The 27,838-nt window shown below is 39.5% G+C and overlaps 2 protein-coding genes across 6 annotated transcripts in view; one reads left to right on the plus strand and one right to left on the minus strand.

Annotated features, from left to right (window-relative positions):
• Positions 1-323, minus strand: part of TYW3 (tRNA-yW synthesizing protein 3 homolog) — a 32,868-nt gene extending 32,545 nt beyond the window's left edge. For 3 of the 4 annotated variants that reach the window (XM_009423556.3, XM_063800354.1, XM_016920874.2), the window contains exon 1: positions 1-174. In XM_009423556.3, coding sequence (XP_009421831.1) covers positions 1-174 — 174 coding nt within the window. The other variant, XM_009423549.4, reaches the window with a different exon arrangement.
• Positions 3-27,838, plus strand: CRYZ (crystallin zeta). 2 transcript variants are annotated; one of them, XM_009423536.5, is made up of 10 exons: positions 135-440; positions 2,868-2,906; positions 8,473-8,589; positions 10,031-10,183; positions 13,936-14,099; positions 18,686-18,737; positions 23,070-23,219; positions 26,116-26,217; positions 26,325-26,420; positions 26,862-27,838. In XM_009423536.5, the coding sequence occupies exons 3-10, from the start codon at positions 8,479-8,481 to the stop codon at positions 27,021-27,023; spliced, it is 990 nt and encodes a 329-aa protein (XP_009421811.1). In that variant the 5' UTR covers positions 135-440; positions 2,868-2,906; positions 8,473-8,478; the 3' UTR covers positions 27,024-27,838. The 2 variants fall into 2 exon arrangements, with proteins under 2 accessions (XP_001167460.1, XP_009421811.1); XM_001167460.7 differs by lacking the exon at positions 2,868-2,906 and having other exon boundaries at positions 3-440.

Below are 27,838 nucleotides of genomic sequence, written 5' to 3' on the forward strand. Positions count from 1 at the left end.
CTGGTCAAGGAGTAGGATGCGGCCAGCGCAGGAACTGGTGGTGAAAAACTGATCTCGCATGTTCAGAAACTGCACAAGCTCTACCACATCCTCGTCCACACTGCCCTTCCGGCTGAGGTCCGCTTTGCTCAAACATTGCGCCTTCCATTTCCTGAACTCCGCGCTGCGATCCATGGGTGAGGGACTCAGGGTCTGCGCTCGGCTCCTTCACGGTGGCCTCGTCTCTCCCTGGGGGCAGCCATATTGAAGCGAGCGGTGGCCGAAAAGGTCCAAACTTCCTCTTCGTTCTTAATTTGGGAAATTCTAGTGCCTTCGCCTAGGGGTGGAGAGAGGCGCACAGCCTGGGTGGAGCCTGCAAAAGTTGGAGAAGCTGTGGCAGTCCTCATTTCTGTGGAATCTGAAGAAGCCCACGCAGATTTTAATTCCCACTCTAGATTCTGGTAAGTGGTTTTAAAAACTCTCCTTAGTTGTTTAGACGGCGAATCTCCCCACTGCTTGTCCAAGTGGAACCGAGTTTGATTTTGGCTGCACCCCTTTCCTGCCCTCTGTCCTCCCAGAGAACTAGTGCGTAGAGCTCCAGACCGAAGCCATTCCCCTCCAGGGGCTGCAAGTTCCCATCCATAAATCACGTAGGAAGTTTTGCCTTCTGGTCCTGGGCTCCTAGCCCTGGTCCTGCGTTTAGGCTCTGAGTTTAGGCTACCACACCATGAGGTGTCCGTTGCCACTACCCCTGCCCAGCCTCCGCCCCCCGCACTCCCTGTCCCCCAGCCCCACGCTGCACCCCCCCGCCAGTCACCCGCTTGATTCTTCCCTGCAGCCAGTGCCTGGGTTTGGGGATTCCTGCAGCAGCGCCTAGCGGTCTGTCCAGGGCCCCTTCACACAGCCCAGCTCTCAGCTGTAGAGGATTTGTCCTAGGTAGGGAACCCTTCCCGCAGCCCAGCTGTAGGGGATTTCTTCTCCTAGGTAGGGCCCCTTCGCACAGCCCAGCTGTAGGGATTTGATTTCTTCTCCTAGGTAGGGCCCCTTCCCACAGCCCAGCTGTCAGCTGTAGGGGATTTCTCCTAGGTAGGGCCCCTTCCCACAGCCCAGCTGTCAGCTGTAGGTGATTTCTCCTAGGTAGGGCTCCTTCCCACAGCCCAGCTGTAGGCGATTTCTTCTCCTAGGTAGGGCCCCTTCGTACGGCCCAGCTGTAGGGGATTTGATTTCTTCTCCTAGGTAGGGCCCCTTCCCACAGCCCAGCTGTGGGGGATTTTTTGTCTTGGATTCCCACAATTACAGGTTTCCCGGAGCTTCCTCCAGCTTTGCCATCAGGATTGCAGTCTTTGAGAGAAATGTATATAGTTTTATTGACCCTGTGACCCCCACCACCTAGAATAATCTTCAAAACAAAATTACAAAACACCCTGTTAACACATCGTTGGATGTTTATACTGAGTGTCTAGAGGAGACTCAGTGACCAGGGAAGGTGTGTCAATGATTAAACCTAAAGGCTAAAGTTTGGAATGCTTGTCCGTAGCTAATGGAAATTGCTGTGCGAATCCCACTGAAGCCACTGTGATTACGTGTCTGGTTAGCGCAGAGAGTTCAGCAGCAAATCTCTCCAAGCTCTACTCCTCCAGCATTAGGGAACAGACTGCCCTGTTCCATACGATCGTGGAACCTGGAGGAGTCCGGAATTATTAAACTCCTCCCCTCTTCATACCCCGTCCTATCTCAAGTGAACAGAAGTGACCTGATAAGATCACACAGCCAGGAAGAGACTTTCTCTGACCACTTGTAATTCTTGCCTTTTTTACATTTCTGGGTTAATAATAAACCATATGCTTACATGAGTCATTGTGTATTAGCAGCAGAACAATTTGTAATGATTGATTTTTTTTCTAAGTTTTCAGTTTTTAAAATTCTTGCCAGAATTCTTATTTAATTTTACTTTTGCTCTTGTCTCATAATGTTCCTTTGCTCTGGCTTTGTGACTTGATCTGTTCATCCTATGTTAAAATATACTCCTAACATTTTCCCAATTCCTTTAATTTTCGTTTAAATCAAATGGATACAAGCATAGCCAGGAAAAAGATCACTGTTGGAAGAGGGATTTTAGATTTCCTATTTCCTAGATTTGTAAGGCATATTGGCAACGTTTCAGAGGTAAAATTAAACCAAAAATTAAACCAAGGGACTCTAATTTTTAAAAGTTTATATTTGATAAACAGGAAGGCCTGTTTGAAGTATAGTTTAATTAAAAAGCACAAGCAATGGAAAGGCCTGTCCTGTTCACAAGGATCCGATGCTAGGGGGTAATTTTTTTATATACATTTTTAAAAATAGAATCATGTCCTTTGTATTTCTGCTGCATTCCCTGACTTAGTGGGCATTTGAGAAATTTCAAACTCTAAGCAGATGCCTTAGTCATAAAATATGCGATTCTACCTGCAGGTTAGTTTGATTTCACATTTTCTAGCTCAATCTGTCTCACTATCACTATTGTAAAGTTTATTTCTACGAAGTAAAGGGTCTTATATGCCAGCATCTCAAAGGGTGAGATGAAAAGGATGGTAAAGAAAAAAATCAGCTAACACCATTTAATTACAGGACTTGGGTTCTAGCTTTGCTTCTGTGTGACCCTGACCAAGTCTCTTAACCTCTTGTGATGTTTTCTCATCCATAAAATGGTTGGCGATTTTATTTTTACTTCTGCATAAAATAATAGTTTAAATAACTTCTCTACCTGTTCTGAAAACAGTTAAGTCAATGGAGGTGGAAGACTTATGCTTTTTAGAAGAAATCTGGTATTACAGGATTTTAAGTATTATCCTATTTGCCATCAGTATGCCACGTTATTTTATTCTTTGTGTAATCTCCTTTGACAGGCTTCATCGTTATGAAGCATATGATGATCCCGTGGATAGGTGAGTTCAAAGGCAATGAGTGCAGGTTGGAGCCTGATGAATCAGAATGCTAAAGGCTCAGTGGGAAATAAGATCAACAGAAGCAAAGTAGGAGATAGTGTGGTCAGGCCATGCCCCATCACTTTCAAGCCCGATAGGATAATGTAGTCAGATAGTACTGGGCAAAGCAGATGAGTCTTCCAAATCCAGTAGGATGAGTCATCTTCCTTTATTCCTTTCTCCCAACTTAGCCAATGCCAAAATGTGGGGGGGGAAAGATACAGATCCTATTTCAGAGTAATTTTACTTTTATTATTACAACAGGTTTTTTATGGTAATCGTGAGATGTGAGTGAAAGAAATATGTAGGAAGTAGGTAGATATCGAAAATGGAAAAAGCAAGCATCTCATAGGCTATGTGTGTAGGTGTGAGAGAGAGAGAGAGAGCACCCAGCTTACAGAAGCTAGGGGCAGGGTGGGGCATTTTCTTCTTGCTCTTTGTGTTCTCTGAGTTTAACACACCGCTTCATGTACAATTAAGGTTCAGAAAAATACACATTGCATAACAACCAATGTTTAGTATTAATGTTTTGTTTAAGTCATCTTCTAGACCGAATTCTTTGAGAATAAGAGCTTGTTTTGATAACCAGAGTTCTGTAAATATCGTTATATTAAAGAAGATTATAGAACTATAGAGTATTTTTTTTATAACATTTTAATGACTTCTCTAGTCTGCTGCTTTTTTTTTTTTTTTTTTTTTTTGAGACAGGGTCTCACTCTGTCACCCAGGCTGGAGTGGTGCAGTGGCAGGATCATGGCTCACTGCATCCTGATCTCCTGGGCTCAAGCGATCCTCCCACCTCAGCCTTCTGAGTAGCTGGGACCACTGGTGCTTGCCACCACACCTGGATAATTTTTTTTTTTTTTTTGGTAGAGATGGCATTTCGCCATGTTGCCCAGGCTGGCCTCGATCTCCTGGGCTCAGGCAATCCTTATGATTCAGAAATTGAAAAGAAGAATAGAGGGGAAAACAATAATGATGTCAACTGTATACAAGATCATGTGTTTACTAAGTTCTGTGCTTGGTGCTTGCCACATCTCTAGCACGTAACTCTGAGTGGGATCCCAGATTTCAAATGAGGAAACAGCATCAAGAGGTTGACTGCCTTGCCCAAGGCCATGTGGCTCCCACATGATAGAGCTGGGACTCACACCTCGAGCTGCATATTCCAAAACCTGCTCTTTCCGTAATGTCATGTTGAAAAAAAAAACAAAACAAAAACAACCTCTATGTTCTTATATCCACCATGGAAAATTCTCATCTGGGCTACCTTTTTCTTTTTTATTTTCTTGATACTTTCACTTTCTTGTCTAAGGAATTCTGAGCTAGAGTGAAGACCTGAATGGAAGTAGAGTGGTGAGATTGTTGAGTAGGACTGGACTGTTTTTTCCCAGCCCTGCCCTCTGACAGATCATCTCCCCGTCAGAGACTGCCAAGCTGTTCTAAAGTGCAGTCTTTATGCCGTCGGCCTGCTTCTGCCTCTGTTTTTCCCCAAGGACCACCCTTCAGGATATGTCATTGCTAAACAACCTTTGGAAATGTCACTTTCTCCTTTGTGCTAGACATTGTGTTAAATCCTTTTAAGGGTTTTTAAATGGCACAAACTTTTGATTAATTATATCAAGAACTTCCCATCAATAACACTACCAAAATACTTCTGATTCCACCCCTTGCCCCAGCTGCTGTATGTGGAAATGTGGAATGACATTTAATAGCCTGTATGGGCTCTGTTCTGAGTAGTCCCATGTGGAGTTTTGATACAGTAAAAGTCTGAATTCTTTCATATCAGGTCCTGGTTTCTGCAGCTCTTCTTAATGTTTAAACTTCTTGTGGTTGAGGCAGATGTTTTAGGTGATGGCAGAATCTAACACTATTTGGTTGATTTCAAGAAATTATAACCCACAGATAAAATTATGGGGATATAGTCAAAACCTTTCATTACATCTTTACAGGTACAAAAATTTTTCTAAGATTATATAACTTTCTGTACAAATGTTCTTTGCTTTTTTATAGGTTATTTGAACTCTGAGTTTTCAGTTCATTTGGTATTAACAGTGATAGGACAGAAAGGTTAGCTGTGCCCTTGTAATTTATAAAAGATTGCATATGGTGCACTGTTTTTAGTTTTTTGATGTTTTTCCCCTTTTGTTAAAATGAATGAACTACATAAAGCCAAGTGTTTTGACATTGATAAATCTCAAAAACTTAATGCTAAAAGGAAATAGCGAATTGTAGAATTCTTTTTCAAATCAGAATTTTCTTTTTCCTTTCAGCACTAAGTTTCTGAGATTTTTATATTCCCTAAACTGTGTAAATAAAGTTTGAAAACATGCAAAACAATAACACATATTGTTTAATATTACATACTCATGTAGAAGTGGTATTAAATGCTTGAGAATGATGAGTACTAAATTTATGGTTATAGTCACCTCTTGAAAGGGTGGGACAGAAGCAGGTTTGGCTTCAATTATATCTATAATGGTTTAGGTTTTTTAAATGTTAAGATTTGTTAAAGCTGGGTAATATCGTTTGGCTCTGTCCCCACCCAAATCTCATCTTCAGTTGTAGCTCCCATAATTCCCACGTGTCATGGGAGGGACCTGGGGGAGGAATTCAATCATGGGTCAGGTCTTTTCTTTTGCATGCTATTCCCATGATAGTAAGTCTCATGAGATCTGATGGGGTTTTTTTTGTTTTTTGTTTTTGTTTTTGTTTTTTTGAGACAGAGTCTCGCTGTGTTGCCCAGGCTGCAGTGTAGTGGCTGGAGTGTAGTGGCATGATCTCAGCTCACTGGAAGCTCCACCTGCCGGGTTGATGCCATTCTCCTGCCTCAGCCTCCTGAGTAGCTGGGACTACAGGCGCCTGCCACCATGCCCGGCTAATTTTTTTTTTTTTTTGTATTTTTTAGTAGAGATGGGGTTTCACTGTTAGCCAGGATGGTCTCAGAGATCTGATGGCTTTATAAAGCAGAGTTCCTCTGCACATGCTCTCTTGTCTGCCACCATGCAAGTTGTGCCTTTGTTCTCCTTTGCCATGATTGTGAGGTCTCCCCAGCCACGTGAAACTGTGATCCCTTAAACCTCTTTCCTTTATAAATTGTACCCAGTCTCAGGTGTTTCTTCATAGCAGTATGAAAATGAACTAATACAGTAAATAGGTACCATTAGAGTGGGGTACTGCTGTAAAGATACCTGAAAATGTGGAAGCGACTTTGAAACTGGGATACAGTTGGAACAGTTTGGAGGGCTCAGAAGACAGGAAGAGTTGGGAAAGTTTGGAACTTCCTAGAGACTTGTTGAATGGCTTTGACCAAAATGCTGATAGTGATATGGGCAATAAAGTCCAGGCTGAGGTGGTCTCAGATGGAAATGAGGAACCTGTTGGGAACTGAGCAAAGGTGACTTTTGTTGTGTTTTAGCAAAGAGACTGGTGGCATTTTGCCCCTGCCCTAGACATCTGTGGAGCATTGAACCTAAGATGATTTAGGGTATCTGGCTGAAGAAATTTCTAAGCAGTAAAGCATTCAAGAGGTGACTTGCGCATTATTAAAATCATTTAGTTTTATGTATTCACAAAGATATGGTTTGGAATTGGAACTTAGGTTTAAAAGGAAAGCAGAGCATAAAATTTCAGAAAATCTGCAGCCCGAAGATGCAATAGAAAAGAAAAACCCATTTTCTGAGGAGAAATTCAAGCCAGCTGCAGAAACTTGCCTAAGTAAGGAGGAGCCAAATGTTAATCATCAAGATAATGGAATGGGGAAAATGTCTCCAGGGCATGTCAGAGACCTTTGCGGCAGTCTCTCTCATCACAGGCCAGAGGCCTAGGAGTTAAAAAATGGTTTCCTGGGCCGGGTCCAGGGCCTCCATGCCGTGTGCAGCCTAGGGACTTGGTGCTCTGCATCCCAGCCATGGCTTAAAGGTGCCAACATACAGATCAGGCCATTTCTTCAGAGGTGCAAGCCCCAAGCCTCTGAGGCATTCATGTTGTGTTGGGCCTGCCAGTGCACAAGAGTCAAGAATTGAGGTTTGGGAACTTCCACCTAGATTTCAGAGGTTGTGTGGAAATTCCTGAATGTCCAGGCAGAGGTATGCTGCAGGGATGGAGCCCTCATGGAGAACCTACCTCTGCTAGGGCAGTGCAGAAGGGAAATGTGGGCTGGGAGCCCCCACACAGAGTACCTACTGGGGCACTGCCTGGTGGAGCTGTGAGAAGAAGGCCACTGTCCTCCAGACCCCAGAATGGTAGATCCACTGATAGCTTATGCTGTGTGCCTGGAAAGGCTGCAGACACTCAATGCCAGCCCATGAAAGCAGCCAGCAGGGAGGCTTACCCTGCAAAGCCACAGGGGCAGAGCTGCCCAAGACCATGGGAACCCACCTCTTTTATCAAAGTGACCTGGATGTGAGACATGGAGTCAAAAGAGTTCATTTTGGAGCTGTAAGATTTGACTGCCTTGCTGGATTTTGGGCTTGCATGGGACCTGTAGCCCCTTTGTTTTGGCCAATTTCTCCCATTTGGAATGGCTGTATTTACCCATTTCCTGTACCTTCTTTGTATCTAGGAAGTAACTAACTTGCTTTTGATTTTACAGGCTGATAGGCAGAAGAGAGTTGCCTTGTCTCCAATTAGACTTTGGATTGTGAACCTTTGAGTTTATGCTGAAATGAGTTAAGATTTTGGGAGACTGTTGGGAAGGCATGATTGGTTTTGAAATGTGAGGATGTAAGATTTGTGAGGGTCCTGGGGTAGAATGGTATGATTTGGCTATGTCCCCACCCAAATCTCATCTTGAATTGTAGCTCCCATAATTCCCATGTGTCATGGGAGGGACCTGGTGGGAGGTAATTGAGTCATGGGGGAAGGGAGTTCCCATGCTGTTCTAGTGACAGTGAATAAGTCTCACAATATCTGATGGTTTTATAAAAGGGAATTCCCCTGCACAAGCCCTCTTGTTTGCCACCATGTAAGACATGCCATTGCTTCTCCTTTGCCTTCCACCATGATTGTGAGACCTCCCTAGCCATGTGGAACTGCAAGTCCATTAAACCTGTTTCCTTTATAAATTATCCAGTCACCAGTATTTCTTCATAGCAGTATGAAAATGAACCAATACACTGGGTGTCAGGTAAATGTTTGGAATGTTTCATAATCTAACAAAAGGAGGTCAGTTTACCTAATGTTAATAAAACTCAACTCATAAAATTTCTAAGATATTGCAACTCAAGCAAGAAAATCTAAATATGGTATCATGCTATGTCTATCCAGATGTTTTTGTTTGCATGTTTGATTCCTTTGTTGAAGGCACTGAATCCCTACAGGAAGTAGCATGAAGGATTCTGCTTTATAGCTGAGGGATTTGTAAGATGAAAGGTCCTTAAACATGAAATGAGATCAGTGGTAAGCTCATGATTTAATTGTTATTTGAAAAAATTGTTTGATCTGCTCCCTCCAGGGGGGAAAAACATGGTGATAGCCTAGATACAATGTGACAATACATTAATTTTTTTTCTTCCTTATTATCTAGATCACCATGGCGACTGGACAGAAGTTGATGAGAGCTGTTAGAGTTTTTGAATTTGGTGGACCAGAAGTCCTGAAATTGCGATCAGATATTGCAGTACCGATTCCAAAAGACCATCAGGTAGAAATAAAATTACTTTATTGAGGCTATAATTATACTGAGTGTGAGTCTCTTGCACATAGTATTAAAAAGAAGCAGACTCACAATTATTTTTAAAAACATTGAATTAGGATGCAGTTTACACTATGTATACATATGGACATTGATAAAGTTAACATAAACCTGATAATTAGTGAAGTAGATGTATGAAAAAGAATAACCTCTGGTTATAAGAAAATTTTTGATGTAGGGAATGATCTATGTAGTGCAATAATTGGATTTTTCTGAATGGACATATAAGGAGTTTTGAATAAGTTATTCTATTACAAACATTCATGATTTTTATTTTTTGCATGCTGGGAAAACAATTTTCTTTTGCATTCATGCTTTTTCATGTGTGATTCATGAGAATTTAAGTATATAGTTTAATCATCTCCAATGACTTTAACAATACACTTTTGATTTTAAATTATGTATTTTTATTACTGCACCCTCCATGGCTCCCAAGTCTAATTTTCTTAGCAAGCCTATGAGAGTTTTTACAGTTTGGATATAATCTATCTTTACAAATTTATTTCTCATCACTTCCTCTCCATGTAGAGATACAGTGCTGTAACAACATCAGATTTTGTCCAACTTCCTTAAGACTTCCTTTCATTCCTCTGTCTTTGCACATGCTATTTTTTTTTTACCCAACCTATCCTTTCTCTCCTTCCTAAAGAATTTCTACTTATCTTTTAAACCCTAACTAAATACCACTTCCTTTATAAAGCCTTCCCTTACTTTTATACCAGAGGTAATCATTCTGTGTTAATTAAGGTAAAATTAGCTCCCACAATTGCTGTAACCTAAAAATTGCAATAGTCCAGCCATGGACAATTATTTCTTATACACTAAATTTAAAAGTTCTCAAATGTGGGTGGGTAGCTGTTCTCCAACAGTGACTTAGGGACTCAGCTTCTTCTTTCATGTGGCTCTGCCACCCAACCCGTCTTCAGGGTCTCCGTGGAAGAAGAAAAGCACGATGTGGCTTGGCTAGGAAGTTTTAATGGGTCAGGTCTGCAAGTGTCTACTGTCACTTTTGCTAACATTCCATTGGCTAGAACTCAGTTACTTGGCTACTCATAACCATGAGGGAGGCGAAGAAGTACCACTCTTTCTGTGTACCCAGGAAAAGGAGAAAACGGGTTTGATGAACACGCAGAGGTCTCTGCCACATATCCCCTTAGATATTTCTTTCACTATTTTCCCCAAAATGTTTTTAATGCAGTACATAAGCCATTCTGTCTTACTGATTTATGTTAGCTTGTAAAACTTGGAATGTGAGCTTGTTGAAGGCAAGCACTTATTTGTTTTGCTTTTTTCTCCCATTTTGATAGCTCCCATAATCAGCACAGTCCTAGCATAAAGTTAAATGAATGCCTAAATTCTTTCTGTGAACTAAAATACATTGTCATTGCAGGTTCTAATCAAGGTCCATGCATGTGGTGTCAACCCCGTAGAGACATACATTCGCTCTGGTACTTATAGTAGAAAACCACTCTTACCCTATACTCCTGGCTCAGATGTGGCTGGGGTGATAGAAGCTGTTGGAGATAATGCATCTGCTTTCAAGGTATTGCATTTTTAATTATTTCTATTTTGGCTGAATTTATTTCATAAAAATATTTGAACATAGCTTTCAACTGCATCTTATTTAAGGTTTTAAAAGGCCCCATTACACAATTTCTGCCACTCGGGGGACTCCTCTAGTCAAAAAAGGAATTAAGAAATTAGATTTTATCCAGAGGCCTTATTTGTTTACTACATTGTAGTGAATAGGTGCTGGGTAATTTCTGTATCTTCATGTCCCCACAGAATGAACTGTGATTTTTTTGATTTAATAGAAATTTCTAAGGAAAGAAAACACACAAGGAAGTTAGACTATTTCCTAACTCTTGATGATACATAAGCTAACATAATTTTTAATTTCTTTTATAAATTTTGCTTTATAATATAAAGAGAAAGTTAATTCTTTTGAAAAATAAGTAAAACATGAAAAAATGCAAGGTCACTATACAGTTTTGGAGCTCTGACTCAGTGAAAATGTTATGCTCAGTATATATATATATACACACACACACACACATATATATATGCCAAAAGACATATTCATAGTAAGCTCATGTCCTAGCATCTTTCCTCATAATTCCTTGACCTGCTCAACTTTGGCAGCACCTTACCAAAATTAGGTTGAGACAGAGAAGATTACTGTGCCCCTGTACAGGAAGACTGGCAAATTCATACAGCCTTCCACTCCTCAGCCTGTGGCAACCTGGCTTCTGCCCCCATCGCTCCACTGAAAGGATTCTTGCTAATGTCACTAATGGCCTCTGTATTGCTGAAGTTAATGGGCTCTTTTATGTCATTATCTTTCTTGATTTCTCTGTGACATTTGACACTCTTAGCCACTTTTTCTTTAAAAAAACTTTTTCTGCAGCTTCTGTGACATCATTTTCTTCTGTTCTCCTCTCCCCCTCCTTTCTGGGCCTCCGTTTTCAGGCCTCTCTTTTTCTCTGGATATTCCTTAAATCTTGGTGTTGTCTGGGGCTCTCAGTCTCTATTTAGACCTCTGCTTTCTGTATTCTTTACCTTTTTCATAATCTCATACACTCTTTTTGTTGCCATTATCACATGTTACATCTTTAGCATAGAATTTTCTGCTAAGCTCTGGATCTGTGCTATCCAAAACAGTAGCCACTAGCTACATGTGGCAATTTAAAATTCAACTTAAATTCATATTGAAAATTCAGTTCCTGAGTCACTCTAGCAACATTTCAAATGCTTAATAGCCTCCCGTGTCCAGTGGCTATCCTGCTGGACAGTGCAGATGTGAACATTTCCATCATTACAGAGAGTTCTGTTGGAGACACTAGACTCACATGGTCAACCTCCAGAAATCTCTTACAAAACGTGTCTAAAACTAGCTTATCTTTTCTCACTGCAGATAGCGCCTCTCTTGTGTGACTGTCTTGGTGACTTCTGGGATTTGAGGATTACTCCTCGCTTTCCCTTACTAGAACTGTTTTCTCTCTCCTTTCCATTTCCACTGCCAGTAGTTTAGTTCAGGCTATCTTACCTACTTAACTATACCCCTGACCTGAATTTCTATAATAGACACTTAACTTTCTCTTTTCCCTGGAATTCATCCTTACTCTAGAATGAATCACTTTATAGAATTTAATTCTGATTGTTTTACACCTCTGTTTTCATTCTTGCATCCATGGTCTTGTAGACTTCAGGGAGACTCTTAAAATTCCATATTGCTATGAAATAAGACTGTTTCATGCTCTCTCCCATCTGTCTTTCCAGTCTTTACTCCCACTCCTCCTCACAGTGTAGTTTATTCTTCAGTAATGAATTGTTTGTCCTTCCCTGCACATCCCATGCTCTCTCATCTCTGTGTTTTTGTTCATATTGGTTCTTCTAATTGACAGAATTAAATTGAAACTTACAAACATGGATTCAAAGGATTTTACACTTTAGCTTCAATTTCTTTTCATTTTATCTCCTGAAACAGTTACATACCACACATTAGTCTGCTTACTCATTGGTGATAAATGCTGCTAATTTCGTGGCATTTATTCCTGTCCCTATCGTTTGGCCAACTTTGTTTCCTTCACCCGTAATGACTCTTCCCCATTCTAGTTTTCAAAATCTTGTCCTGTTCTTCAAGACTTACTTCAATTGTTAGCTTCTCGATAAAGCTATTCCTAATTTCCTCTACTTAGAAGTAATTTCTTTCTTTTTCTTGTACCTATCTTCAGTGGCTCATCATGTTTGCCTTGCTTTTTATAATTATTTCTATCCTTTGCTTTTCTCTCCTCCTAGAGTCTAGGATGCTTGAGGTTAGGGACAGTGGTATTGATGTCCCTCACATAACTTGAAATAATGCTTTCTATGTAGTATATTCACAGTAAATGTTTGAATTATATTAAAATCAATTCAACATGTTTTTTAGCTGTTAAAACTGGATTAATCTTCATCATATTTGACATTTCTGGGCAACCATATTAAGTGGTGATACTTGTCTTTGACTCTTGAATGGCTTTTGAATCTTTTTTGTCTTTATCCTATCAGATAACATTTCTACATTTTCAGATTTCAATTAAAGTATACTGAGCAATCATTACCTTAATAATTTGCCTATTCTAAGGAATATCTACTTTTTTCTAAGAAGGAGGAGTTAAGGTAGGTGGTTACGGTGGGCAGTCTAATTTTCCCTAATGTGCAGATTACATACTGGCCCAATAATGCCTGGCCTAGGGCATTATTTCACCCTGAGTCCTGCATCTACTTTTTAATAGTGAGGTCCAGCAGACATTTGTTGAGGCTTTACTGTGTTTCTGGTGCCGTGACAAGAAGAAGGCTGTCCTGGGTCATCCTGCTGTCAGGGTCCTAGTATGGTTTTCTGCCTTTGGGTGTTTGCATGAGAAATAACGGCAATGCAGGGGTGAGGAAACTCATGGACGGGGTTTAGAGTAGGTGTTTGGTGTGCGGAAGAAACTTCATATCTTATTTGTTTCTTCTCCCTAGCATTTTGGGCAAAAATAACAGTTTATATTGACTGCTATTTACTAGCTGCTTGATCTGAGAAAATTATTGAACTTCTTTGTTCCTCAGTTTACTCATCTGTGTAGTGGGGATTGCTCTAAAGTAGAGATAATACATGCCCACCTCACTAGCTGTTGTGAAGATGAAATTAGATAACTCTCCAGAGACACTTAATGCAGTGCCTGGTATAGCAAGCTCTTCATGGACTGAGCCATCAACATCATTATGATGCCATTCAAGGAAGTTTATCCTTCTTTTTCTTATATTTTTTCTGTTTTCCTTAGATTTTCTTCCTATTGGTTCCCATTAATAAATATTTTTAAATGTGAAGTATTTTAAAATGATTTATGGCTGGGCATGGTGGCTCACACCTGTAATCCCAGCACTTTGGGAGGCCGAGGTGGGCACATTATGAGGTCAGGAGTTCAAGACCAGCCTGACCAACATGGTGAAACCCCGTCTCTACTAAAAATACAAAAATTAGCCAGGCGTGGTGGTGCACGCCTGTAATCCTAGCTACTCAGGAGGCTGAGGCAGGAGAATTGCTTGAACCCGGGAGGCGGAGGTTGCAATGAGCCGAGATCATGCCATTGCACTCCAGCCTGGGTGACAGAGCAAGACTCTGTCTCAAAAAAAAAAAAAAAAATTATTTATATGAGACCCTATAGAGGACAATATATAAGTACTCACTTATTTCTTATTATAAAGGATTATACCTATTTTGACATAATATGTTTAGTCTTCCTGCATTTATTCATTTATCTCTTCCCCTAGAAAGGTGACAGAGTTTTCACTAGCAGCACCATCTCTGGGGGCTATGCAGAGTACGCTCTTGCAGCAGACCACACTGTTTACAAACTACCTGAAAAACTGGACTTTAAACAAGGAGCTGCCATTGGTATTCCATATTTTACTGCTTATCGAGCTCTGATCCACAGGTAATAACACATTCTGTCAATTTTATGGCCAATGCCAAAAGAGGATAGTGTTAACTGCCTGCCTTCTAGCTGTCTGTCCATCCATCTGTTCATCATATTTGGTTACCAGTTACTTACCATTAAACATTTATATAACGGAAACTGTGAATTTGGGGGATTGTGCTAATCACTAGGGATACAAAGAAGAGCAAACACTGTCTTCAAGATGCTCACAGTCTAGTAAGGGAAATGACATAAGAGTGATCATATTTATATATAATGTGGAAAGTACAGTGGTAGAGATGTGCATAGGGATATATAGACTCAGAAGGCATGTGCCTGTGGTGATGAGGTAGGGCTTCCTGGCAAGGTGTAAGACTTAGATTATTTTAAAGCCATGGTTCAAAAATCTTGTTATCCATTAGAATCATCTAGGCAGCAATTTAATAGTACACTATTGGGCCCTACCCCAGACCCTCTGGTCAGTTTCCATAGCTGGTGCCTGAGAGTCTATAGTTTAATCCCATCTACTAAGTATTTGAAAAGCATCAGAGGGAATTCACCTCAGGAAAGGTAACTAGAAGGAGAGAGGACATTCTGGACAATGGGAATAGTATGGGGAAAAACAGTATGGTGTGTGGGAACAGCTATAGAAACTTGATTTTGTTAGAGAAGAGATTTCAAGAGAAAGAGTAGCGAAGAATAAAGTTGGAACAGAGTAATCTCTCAATAAATGTTAGCTGTCATCAAATATATAGAATTCAGGTTGTAAAAGACAGATTATAGAGCTTATCCATTGCTCTGTAAAGGATTGGAAGTAATGAAATGCTTTATTCAGGAGACTGCTATTGTCATATTTATGTTTTATTGAGATCACTTATCTGCTGTGTGTAGGATGGATTTGAGGATAGGAATGGAGAGATAAGAGCGTCTTATAGGAGTCTCCGCTAGACAAAATCCTTATGGGCCAGAGCAAGGATTCTGGTAGAAGAAGTAAGTAGAGAGGAAAGAATAACTATTTAGTGGGGGTAAAATCAGGGGTATTTGGTGATTATTTTCAGGTAGAGAATGAGGAAGAACTTAAGAGTAGTCCAGCTTTCTAGCTTGGGTCATGTTTAACTGTGACAAAGAAAAGAAGGAAAACGTTTCAAAGGGAAGCTGTATTCAGTTTTGGATTTGAAGTTGTGAGAGACACATCCTAATGGAGAAGTTCAGTAGCCTATTGGATAAAAAAGTGGGAAGCTTGAAGACTGGAGATACAAATTTGGGGATAGCAGCATGTAGGTAAGAATTGACAAGGTGAAAAGTGGTTGAAATTCCTCAGAGAGTGAGAACACTGGAGTGAGAATAGAGCCCTTGTGAACATCACCATTTAAGAATGTAGTCAGAGAAAAAGGATAGAGTTGAAAGAGACCGAAAGGATTCCATGACCGGCAGAATCTAGAGGTCATGGTATTCCTTAAGCATCCAGTGAATGCATGGGCTTTGAAGACAGAACAGCCTGGGTCAATGTCTTCACATAGTACTAGTTGTGTGACCTTGGTTAAGTTACTTAAACATCTCAAGGGCAGTTTACTGATTTGAGAAACATAGATAATGACAGCACCTACCTGCTAGGGTGTGGTAAGAATTACTTGGAGGTAATGTGTATAAAGTTCTTAGTACGGGGCTGGCACAGGGTAAGTGCGCAATCACTGCTGGCAGCCTTAGGAGTGGCAATTGATATTGCTACTAAGGAGGGAGGCCAGCTGTCAAATGCAACAGAGGTCTGTTCAGAAAAAAATGACAGTTGGGGCCCAGCAATTAAGAGGTCATTGGTGACATTAGTCAGTTCCTTTTCAATAGAATGGTGGGAAGAGCTTGATTGAGTGGATTGAGGAAGGAGGAGGAAATCAATTCCTTGAATGGAAACTATTCTTTTAAAAATGGGGGAGACAAGGAAGAGAGAGTAGAAGGTTACTTGAGGAGAGTATGTGGAAAAAAGGGATTTTTTTTTTTTAAGGATAGACAAGACTTGAACATATTTACAGATGGAATAAGATCTGCATAAGGCAAGATGGAAAGGACTTAGGACATAGGTAGAGAGATTGGCTTCCAGTATGGAAAGCACAGCTCATCTGTAAAACCTAGAAAGGGTAAAGATGATATAATTATGGAAACATTTATGGATGGGGAGATGGAGCGTTGAAGGTACTTGTGTGTGATTGCCTCACTTTTCACAATTAAGTAGGAGGCAAAAAGTGATATTTTAAGAATCAGAGCTGAAGTGGCACCAAAATGCATGGTCATGTGATTTTTTTCTGTAATACTTAGCCATTTGGATGGAGTATCAAGGAAGCTAGATTTGAACATTAATCCAGGGCTAGAATGCTGGTGGCAAAATTGAATGGTGCAAAAGAAATGAGAGCACAGGGGCTGCGGGGAGAGGAGGCTGGGCAATCTATGGAGTCCAGGCTGAGTAGGGATGGAAGGAAGGCCTGGAGCAGCAAGTGGGCAGAAATGGAGCTATTGAGAGTCAGTAGTCTCTGCATAGTTGAAGAAAGATTTTGAGAGAATATGGGTTTTCAGAATTAGGATAGATTACTGTCATAATATTGGTTATTGGCATCTGATATTTCTCAGGGAGAATGGTTGCTGGTAGTTAAGCCCTGGGAGAGAGTGGCTATAAGTGGAGGAAAATTCAGGAACTGTGGTGCTTGATTTTCTTTCTGGGGAATGCAGTGTCTCCTTGATTGGAGCTGGATTTGGGGTGGGAGAGAAAGCCTATGTGCCAGGTCTTAGTCTTCAGTGACCAGAAGATGGTAAAGGACAGCAGCATGGAAGGCCAGGCTGAGTGTTATGAGTACCAGGGAAGATGACTGTATTAGTCAGGGTTCTCCAGAGAAACAAACAACGGGATGTGTGTCTGTCTGTCTGTCTATCAGTCAATCATCTATCTATTTGATCTTCTATTTGATCTGATCTATCATTTATCTCTCTATAAATTCCTTAAGAATCAGTCACTCTGTACACACACACACACACACACACACACACGCACACAGATTGATTGATTTTAAAGAGTTGACCCATGAAATTGTGGAGGACTGGTGAGTCTAAAATCTGTTGCGGTGGGCCAGCAGATGGGAGACACAAGGAAGAGGTGCAGTTTAAGTCCATAGAAAGTTTGCTGGCTGAATTTACTGTTGCTCATCGGAGGTCAGTCTTTGAAAACAAAAGCCTTCAACTGATTGGATGAGGCCCACCCACATTCTAGAGGGTCATCTGCTTTACTCAAAATCCAGCTATTCCATTGTTAATCTCATTCGGAAAAAAAAAAAAAAAAAAAACACTGTTTCTGTAACAGAGTAATGTTGGAACAAATATTGGGTTCCTTGGCCCAGTCAAGTTGACACATAAAATTAACTGTCACAGCGACTCTGTGCAAGGATTCAGGAGGGGATTTGCCTGCTTTTTCTCCCCTCACCCCAGGCCCCAGGGATTTATGAGAATGTGTCTTTAGTGTTTGAGGGGCATCTTATAAGAATTTTTGAAAAATTTCTTTGGGAGGTATTTCATATCCCATAGTTTAACACTAGTCATCCTATCCCCTTATGTTTATGTTTTACTTTAACATATTGTCCTCAGTCCCTTCAGCTCTAAGCAAGAGTGTGGGAGAAAGCTTCACTTATTGCTCATTGTTGCCACTTCTCAGCTGTTGGTGCATAGCTGGGAGCAGGACTCTGGTTACTGTTCTCTTTCCCAGGTGGAGCATAATGTTCTATAATGTCTCTGCAGTGTGGCCACCCCACATTGTTTGAGGAAGTAAGAGAGCCTTCCTGAGAGTCAGATCTGGATCTCACAGCATCTGCTGGCTTTTGACATTGGCACCGTCCATCTGGAATAGTGAGGCATCCCCTCATGCCTTGCTGCATGTCCTTTCTTTTCAGTACATACTAGAAAAGTAGTCATGTGAACTGGAAGTAAAAAGAAAATGCCATTTCACCAGAGAATCTGGACATTTTAGGGGGATGACATGGGAATCTTTGTGATAGAATTTATTGCATTTCCTACTCTCTGACCTTTGCTAACTCAGCATTCCTCCCTGAAAGAGTACAAGGCTGGTGCAACCTGATGTTCAGAGACATGGAGAAGAAAAATTTCTTTCTTTCCTTGGGCAAAAAAAATAGCTACTGTGTTTACTTGGACATTACTCTAGACCACAGAATAAAGACTGAGCTATATAATAAACCTGCTTTGAGGCCCTTTCTGTGGGGGATATATGGGAATGAGAGATTCCAGATCCTCCAGGCTCAGCAATTTTACTTCACAACCCACAAGGACTGTAGCCACTCAGAAGTAGCACCACATAGTCATCCCAGTGTCCAGCAGCATAGTGCCTGGAACATAAAGACTCCCAATAAATATTTGTTCAAGGAATAAATGAATTGAAGGCTTTGTTTATTCTGTGGAGCTTAGGGAATATTTGGGGCTGTATGTCAGGTTGCATTTGCTGTTTGTGTAAGTGTTAGCCAGACTAGGGGTAGAAATTCCTTAAGATGATGAAAACACCCGAGATTAATTAGCTTCAAAAAATAAGGTGATGTAACTTATGCTTTCCTTTGCAGTGCCCGTGTGAAAGCTGGAGAAAGTGTTCTGGTTCATGGGGCAAGTGGAGGAGTAAGTATTTTTTTTAATGTATTTTGAAACAAGCTTGGGTTTATGGGTTTCACATTATAGTTCCTTTGGTCATTTTTAAAAGTCAGATTTATAAATAGAGTCAAAGGTGCTTTTTTTCTTTATATAGTAAAACTTTTGATTTTGGTCTTCTGAAGGTGATGTTTTGTCATTAGTTTAGCATTTCTTGGTTAATAAACTCAACAGAGCACCCCTTCAAAAATATGTTAGATTTTCCACCTGTATTGGGTGTAGACTAAGGTAAACTGGCCTTGTTTTTGCCTTCAAGTAGCATATGTTATAAAAATATTTATTTAGAATTTTAAACAGTTCTTTAAGGTTGATATTAATTCCATATTCCCTTAGATAAGGAAACTAAGGCTCATTAAAGCTTACCTATGTTGCCCCAGACAGCACGGTAAAGCCACACTGTGAATTCTTAGTCCTTTCTATCTCCCTTCTGCTGCTTGCCTGCTGCGCTTTGATGACATCCATGGAGTGCACGTATACAGCCCTGTCCTTAACACCACAACCCATGGCTGAAAATGCTAATGTGGGGGAATGGGGGAGGAGGACTCAGAACTTAAAATAAGCCCTTCAATGAAATCACCCAATGCAGGGCTGTCAGAAACCTCTTCGAGAAACTAGCTGCCAGTCTGCCTCTCAGGAGCTTAGAGGGAAAAGTTAGAGCTCTGCAGTTAGAATTTAACAAGAAATCCACATGAACTCTATCACTGGATGCTTTGGAAATTTTGGAGATAAGATTTTGCATTTTAAAAATAAAAGGCCTGAGGCTAGATGCTTACTTTGAGGAGGCTGTTAACCATTTCAGAGCACTGTGTGTTCTGGAGAGTGGATTGAAAGAAGTAACCTATTAAATGGCACATTGTCCCCTGAATAATGAGTGGTATCCTGAAAATGTGAATTTACCTTTAAAAGTGCCCAGGTAATTTCAGTCCTTTTTGTCTCTCTGTTTCTTTAGGTAGATGAATCACGAGGTTTCACACCTAGCTTCCTACACTTCAAATAGATCAATTCTAAAGGATTTCACAGATCAAACAATTTATGAAAAAACACTAGGATTGTCTTTATGGGGCTTGAGACAATATGACAGATATACCTTGTCCAAAACTCCCATTGTTTAACTTCACTGAAGAGGCTATTTTTGGGTTAAATTAAATTTAACCCTAAATAACTAAAGGGTCTGTCAAACACATACATTTATTTAAATTACCCTGGCTTTCAGAGAGCTAACTTAGTGCTCTGTGCAGAAGGGAAAGATTTCAGTAGGAAGGGGAGAGAAGAGTTTAAAGAAAATCTCTTTATATTCCCTTTACCCTCTTGTAAAAAGCCCAGTTGCTTCACCATGATTTTTTTTTTAAGGTAAAATCCACACTGTTCTCTGAGCTGGCTGAGTTTGTTAAATCCTCAGCTGGCAGGGATAGGCTGGCGACCTGGTGTGTGAAGTGCTTCTGATCCTCCCTGTCCTATCAGAGGGAAACAGTACTAGGTTTTGCCTTGCTTCTGTTTGTACTTTCTGTCCTCATTTAATTCGAATTCCTTTGGGATTATGTTGTGTGTTTAAAATGGTGTGGAATTTATGAACACAGCTATTATCCAGATATGTTGGTGGGGAGTGCCCTATTTTAGTGTTAGCAAAATAAGTAGAAGAAAAATAGTTGACACATAATGGTGCATAATCTGTTGAAGGAGTATTGCTGGTATAATTGTTGACAAGAATAGAATAAACAGCGCCTTTTTAAAAGAGCTATTGAGTGCCCTTTTAAAGCAGTTAGAACACAAGGAGATGTAGTTACGTTAGCTTTTTAAAGTGTGGTTTTATTAGAGGTCTTTTATTTAAATTTGAAAATTAAAATAGAAAATTAATTGTGCCCACCCCATAGTGGATTGTGTTTTATCTAATTGGATGTCTCTCTCCTCCATCAGACAGTGAGTTTCATGTATTTGTTTGTTTCAGTTAAACAAATTCCTGCCATAACCTGGCTGAGTCCAGCCTCGTTATTCCCATGTGCCATACAATCTTTAAGGTCCACTTCAGGCCTGGAAGTCTGTTACAGCTTTAATCTGTTTCTATCATTATTTTTCATCTTAATTCTTTTCTTGCCGAACCCGGTCCTCCCTGTAAATCACTGGTTATGAGTAGCGGGTGATTTTGCATCATTTCTCCTTCCGCTCTGGGACATTTGGCAATGTCTGAAGATATTTGGTTGTCACAACTTGGGGAAGGGGTTCTGGCATCTAGAGAGTAGATATCCTTCAATACATGGGATAGTCTCCCACAGCAAATAATTATCTGGCCCAAAATGTCGATAGTGCCAAGTTTGGGAAACTCTGCTCTAAATGTATGTGACACTTATTTGTACCATCATTTGTCATCTAATCAGATATATTTCCTAGTATTGTTATTTAAGTAATTGCTCTTTTGTCTATATTCTTAAATTACTTTGATTTCTCTTTTATACTAAGCACATTTATCTGGTATTCTAGTGATTTCTTAACAATCCCAGCATTTTGGGAGGCTGGGATTTTGCCAGGTTGCCCAGGCTGGTATCGAATTACTGACCCCAGGTGATCCACTCACCTCAGCCTCCCAAAGTGCTGGGATTACAGGCATGAGCCACCATGTTCCACCTAATCCTTTGGCTTTAAATACCATCTGTAAGATAATGAATCTCTAATATATATCTCCAGTTGAACCCTTTTGAGTCCATACTCATATTCAACTGATTGCTGAACATCTTCGCCTGTAAGTAGATGAGCACTGTGCAGCTCAGCATGTTCCAAGTGATTCTTTTATTTTTATTTTTTAGAGACAGGGTCTTGCTCCGTTGCCCAGACTGGAGTGTGGTGGCATGATCACTGCAATCCCAAACTCCTCAAATTCCTGGGCCCAAGCGATCCTCCTGCCTCAGCCTCCCACATAGCTGGGATTACAGGCATGCGCCACCACACTTGGCAAAGTGAAATCTGGAGATTTTCACAAACTTAGTGTTCTCCAGTCTTCTCACTCTACCCAGTTAATCTGGCCAAAGACATAGGAGACAGCCTGTATTTTTCTCTTTTCCTCATCTCCCGCATTCAATCTGTGAGGAAGTCCCATTAGCTTACCTCTAAACTATATCTGAATTTGTTTATTTTTTCCAGTGCCACCACCTTTGTTCAAGCCAGCTTCATCTCTTATCTAGACTGTTCTAACAGCTACAAACTGATCTTCCTCCTCCCATTTTCCTCGCCGCTTTCTTTGTGCCTCACATGTAATTGGAGCAACCTTTTTAAAGCCTGAGTCAACCAGATCATTTCCTGGCTTAAGCTCTCCCGTGGTTCTGCACAGGTTTTAATATACTCGGAAGCCTCTACCCTCACCCCTCAGATTCTGTGTGACTTGGCCTTTCTGGCCTCATCTTCGACCCTTTCGTACATGCCCCTCCCTGAGCCACACTGCCCCTCTTTCTGTTCTTTGACCCCAACTGCATTCCCACCTCGCCAGGTTAGCCATGGCCATTCACTATGCCCACAGCATCCTCCACGTGGCTGACCGGATGTTCTCGTGGCTTGTTCCTCACTTTTTTCAGGTCTCATTTTTTCAGAGTGGCTCTTCCTGATGACCTAAATAGCCCCTATTCCTGTCTCTTTAACCCAACAGCCAGTCTTATTTTTTCTTAGCACTTTTATTTCCTGAATTTATTTTATTCACTCATATGACTATTATCTTCCTCCACCCTTAGAATATAAGTTTATTTCTTACATTAAGTACCATGTCTAGCACATCGTAAACACTCTATAAACATTCACCATATGGATGAATTAGTTAATTTGCCCATATACCTGTCTCTTCTACTTAAATGGTGGAGGCCTTACATTTGTTATTTAGAATTTCATATGCACAAAGAAGTCAGAGAACATGTTCTGATCATCTTTAAACCCTGCAAACATCTTGATGCAGTGGTTAAAAACTCAAGTTCTGCAGTCAGACTGGTCTAACTCCTGTTTCCATCTCCGCATATGACTTGGCCAAATTACTTATAATTTGAAGCTTCAACTTTCTTATCTGTAGAATAGGGACAATAATAGTATCTACTTTATAGGGTCATTGTGAGGATAGAATAAAACAATATGTAGAAATTATTTAGTATGGTTCCTGGAATATTTTAAATGCTCAATTAAAGTTAGCTGTTTTTCTTATTTCTTCATTTACACTCTTAAGTTCCTTAAAGTTAGGGTGGGTCCTATAGGAATCTTAAGTTCATTGTATGTATTTAAGTGTTTACAGGACTGTAGAGAATATATAACTCTTGGGTTATATTTGTTTTTCAGGTTGGATTAGCAGCATGCCAAATTGCTAGAGCTTATGGCTTAAAGGTTTTGGGCACTGCTGGTACTGAGGAAGGACAAAAGATTGTTTTGCAAAATGGAGCCCATGAAGTGTTCAATCACAGAGAAGTGAATTATATTGATAAAATTAAGGTAAAATTTTCCACTGTTTTACAAAAGTCAAACTTTGTTCCTTGGAGACTTGCGTGGTTTTTTAATACGTTTTTAACCAACTACTCCTTTAAAGCTGTTTGCTTCCTTTTTTCAGTGCGATGAATTTTTATGCGTGTTTTAAAACTTTAATTTATTTAAAAAACAGAGATGTCTAAGTTTTAAACTTTTACTATCATTTTTGTATTGTTTATGTGTATTAAATAGAATATAGCTTCTCTAGAATCTTATAGCTATAAAAATTGATTTTTTAATGCAAATAACATTCTAAGTAAAGCTGCAGCTTTGTATTTGCAACTGTGAGGTATTCTTAATATAATTTCTACTGATGTGAATTCTTCATGGAAGGTGAGATATCTGTAAATTACAAACTGGATCTGTGTGGCCCAGGGAATAAAGTTCATTTGTTAGCTGGATGCTTTGGAGGAATAATCACTACTGCATCCAAAATGGTGAGGTGGCATTTATTTAGTTGCTGCATTTAACAGAATTCAAGCAGATTCTGAAGTTCTTCACTTGTACTATATTAGCAATTTGCTAAACACTTATTGCTTTGCTAATCCTCAACCACTTCCTCACATTAGGGAGATTAGAATTTCCCAAATATTGAGTACTGTGTAAATTAGATCATTACAAATGAAGGAAAAAATAAGAGTGAGAGTTTATTACCTTTTTTGCAATCATCTTGCCAAAAAGCCGAACAAAAGCACTCCTTTGTTATACGTCTGGGGAACCTAAGATCTAGCACTGCTGATACCATTATCCAAGAATATTCACAAAGATGAAAAATGGCCCGTTATTTTAAGAGTATGGTTTTTGTTCAGCAATAATCTAATTTTAAGACCATGAGGTCTTGGGAGCTTCCACTGACTCCTTCTGCTTAAGTCTCTCCCATTCCCAAAAACATTCTCTTAACCTTTATCTTACTCCCCTTTCTCTCCTCCTCTTTCCCACAAAACTTCTTGAAAAAGTAGTATTTATTGCTTTTACTTCCTTACCTTCCACCACTTCTCACTGCAGTTTTGCTTATAGCCCAAGTATTTATACTGCTTCCCAGAGGTCACTGAGAAGCTCCTAATTAACAGTCTGCTGGTCTTCTTTCAGTCTTCATCTTGTTTGATTTTTCAGGAGCATATGACCCTGACCGCATTTCTTTGAAACAGGTTCTCTTCTTACTTTCCTGACTTTTCACTTTCAATCTCTGTCCTCTTCATATTATTTAATATTAATATTCCTTAGGTTGTTTTCGCTTGGTCTCTCATCTTCCCTGGTGCTAGACTTTCATCCTGATCAGTCTCATATACTCTTGTGGCTCCCTTACTACCCATATACTGTTGATTTCCAAAACTGTCTTTGGCCTGAGTTCACTTCCTTCATGCCATCAACCCGCTAGACATTGCTACTCATCTGGTCGCCCAAGACAGAAACCCTCATTTTGTTTGTTTTTCCTGTCTTTTAATTATCATTCTCCCTCCCACCCAGCAAGTTGGTTACCTCATTTTATCAGTTTCATCTCTGACATGCCTTTCATATGTATTTCCTTATCTCTATTCCACTGACCACCATAACTTAGTTTAGGCCTCAGTTTCTCCAGCCTTGACTGTTATTCATAACTGAGCTAATATCCCCTTTTATCTATGCTGTCATCTCCCTCTTTAAAAAGATCTCCAGAAATACATAAAATGGAAGCTTTATGAGGAGAGGAGTTTTGTCTCTCTGTTCCCTACTGCACTTGCACATGCAGTAATAAACCCCTGTAAGAAAAAAACAAAACAAAACAACTACAAAAAAACCCCCACACAATCCAAATCCTTTAATATGGCATTCACTGTATTTTCACTATCTGTCCCAACTTACAGTCTCCTCTCTCCTACCTCTTCCTCTCCCTGCCACTCCCCCTTACCTGATTATGTACTTCAGTTCCGCTTGTATTTCAATCCTTGTGTTCTCAGTCCCCTCCATCTTTGCTTTTCTGTTTCTTTGGTCCAGACTGACTCAGCCTCAGGTCTAGCTTCCCTTTACTCATTTTCCTTTCTTTTGGCTTGGGAAACTCCTATTCATCCCTTAGGGCCCAGTTCATCGTCTCTGTGGAACTTTATCTGACCATGGCAGGCAATCAAACCTTAACCTTTTTTCTCTGTATTCTATGATTTATTTCTGCTAATGTGTTACTTAGCCCATTGCATTATAGCTATGACTGTAGTATTTCCCATCTTTCTCACTAGTTTTGTTTTGAGCTCCCTATGTTTGTCTTTGTATTCCTGGTACCTAGTGCAATCCCGGGCACAGGGATTCATTTGTGTGTGTGTGTTAAAATAAAATGAATATAATGTAGATGTGTGTAGCTTTTTGTAAGAGCCAGCATCCAACATCCAAGAGCCCAAAAGAGTTAGTGCGTCAAACAGATGATAAACCATTTAGTACAAAACCAAATGCACTAAAACAACAAAAATCATGCAAAACCGAACAGCTAATGATATCTTCTTTTGCTTTTTGTTTATTAATAAAAATGGGAGCCCCCTGGAGGTTTGGGGCTTTTGATTTATTGTTTCTTTATGAAAGTTTATTTTACAGATAGAAAATTTCAGCTAAGTATTTTATACTCAAGTTGAGTCTAGCACCCGAAAATTCCAGACAAACTTTATTTCACTACAGCAATGTATTTAGTACAAATTTTTATCAGTTTAGATGTTCTGGCTGGTACCTTGGAATTACATCATGATTATATAATTAGATTATTTAAAATTTTGCATTATTAGTCTCAAAGATGTAGCATTTATATATCATTTGAAACATATTTCTATAATATCTTGTACAGATAGTAGCTATTTTACAGTTTTTCACTTGCTATCTTACTCTGCATTTCTCTTTTATATAGAAATATGTTGGTGAGAAAGGAATTGATGTAATTATTGAAATGTTAGCTAATGTAAATCTTAGTAAAGACTTGAGTCTTCTGTCACATGGAGGACGAGTGATAGTAAGTATTCCTTTTCTTTTTTTTTTTATACCACTTTAATGTTTTACCAGAATTTAACACTATTTTACAGTAATCTTTAACCGTAGAATTGCTGTTTTTCATGTTAGGTTGTTGGCAGCAGAGGTACTATTGAAATAAACCCACGGGACACCATGGCAAAGGAGTCGAGTATAATTGGAGTTACTCTCTTTTCCTCAACCAAGGTAGGAAAAGAAGTACTTCTGATGTTGGTAACTTAAACATTGGTACAGTTTGCCTACTCAGACAAGCTGAAAGTTTGAATAGATGTTAAACTTAGTTATATGACTAGTGGGAGTTGGTAAGGATTAGTCACCAGAAGGACAACTAGGGTGACAGTATAATTTATATCCAGGTAAGCATACCTTTTGAGATAGAAATGTGATACTAGTAATAATTTCAGGACAACAGGTATTTTGTACACTAACACTGTCTCAGGCAGATGGGATTTATGGTTACCCTGTAGATAACTACTTTTTCTATAGTTCTGGACAAGTTGACAAAAGTCACACATTTGTAAGAGACTCTTCATGGTATAACACTTAGATTCTGAAGTGTTTTTAATGCTTCTGAAAATTAAATCATACGGTTCACTACAAAAAGAAATTTGTTTTTCCTTTTCTTAGGAGGAGTTTCAGCAATATGCAGCAGCCCTTCAGGCTGGAATGGAAATTGGCTGGTTGAAACCTGTGATAGGTTCTCAATATCCATTGGAGAAGGTGGCCGAGGCTCATGAAAATATCATTCATGGTAGTGGGGCTACTGGAAAAATGATTCTTCTCTTATGATGATTAATTCTTTCATGGATTTCCTATGTAATTAGAGGTACTGTCTTTCCCCCAGTTGTACTTACCCTATCTTTTCTTTAATTAACATTCGATTCCATGAGCTTCTTAGGTGAAAAAATAAGATTTTTCTTTAGAGAGCAGAAGCAGAAGAGTAAAATTCATTGTATAGCTAGCAATATTTTTTTATGCCATCTGTCTCAAATCAAGGAGTCATCATAGTAGGAAATAGCATGTTAGTCGTCATTTGGCATGAGGGTGCATTCCAGTAATTCTTAATTGATATTTGATTAATTCCATACCTTTGATTAAAACATGCTAGTTCAAAATAAGACTGCTCAGTTTCCAAGGGTTTTCAAGCCTACTTACCTTTATAAAGGTTCTCTAGTCTCTGATTAGCCATGACTGTATTGGACTTTGAACATTTTCTGAACTAAAAACCTCTATTCTAAACTAATCTCATTTGGATGTGTAAGTCTTTTGTAAAGGCAAGAATAAATAATATCCAGGACAATTTATTAGTTTTCTCAGTATTTTCCCAAATATTAGAATATTTACTTCATTATTGGTTGGCTGCCAATGACCCCATATGTTCTGTGAGAATAGTAGCTTTATCTTTGATATAATACATAGTCTCCAAATAGGTAATACTTCACAATTGATTAGATTTTCAGAGTAGATTTAGAGTTATCTGTTTTTCTGGTGAGGGTCAAATATTTTTGTTGAAATAAATAAGCTCACAAATTTGATAAATTAAGAATTATCTGCATTTGTCTCATAACATAATAATGTGTAATAAAGTCTATAGAAAATTAAAA

The sequence above is a fragment of the Pan troglodytes genome, chromosome 1 (assembly GCF_028858775.2).
Source record: "Pan troglodytes isolate AG18354 chromosome 1, NHGRI_mPanTro3-v2.0_pri, whole genome shotgun sequence".
In the NCBI taxonomy this organism is placed as follows: Eukaryota; Metazoa; Chordata; class Mammalia; order Primates; family Hominidae; genus Pan; species Pan troglodytes.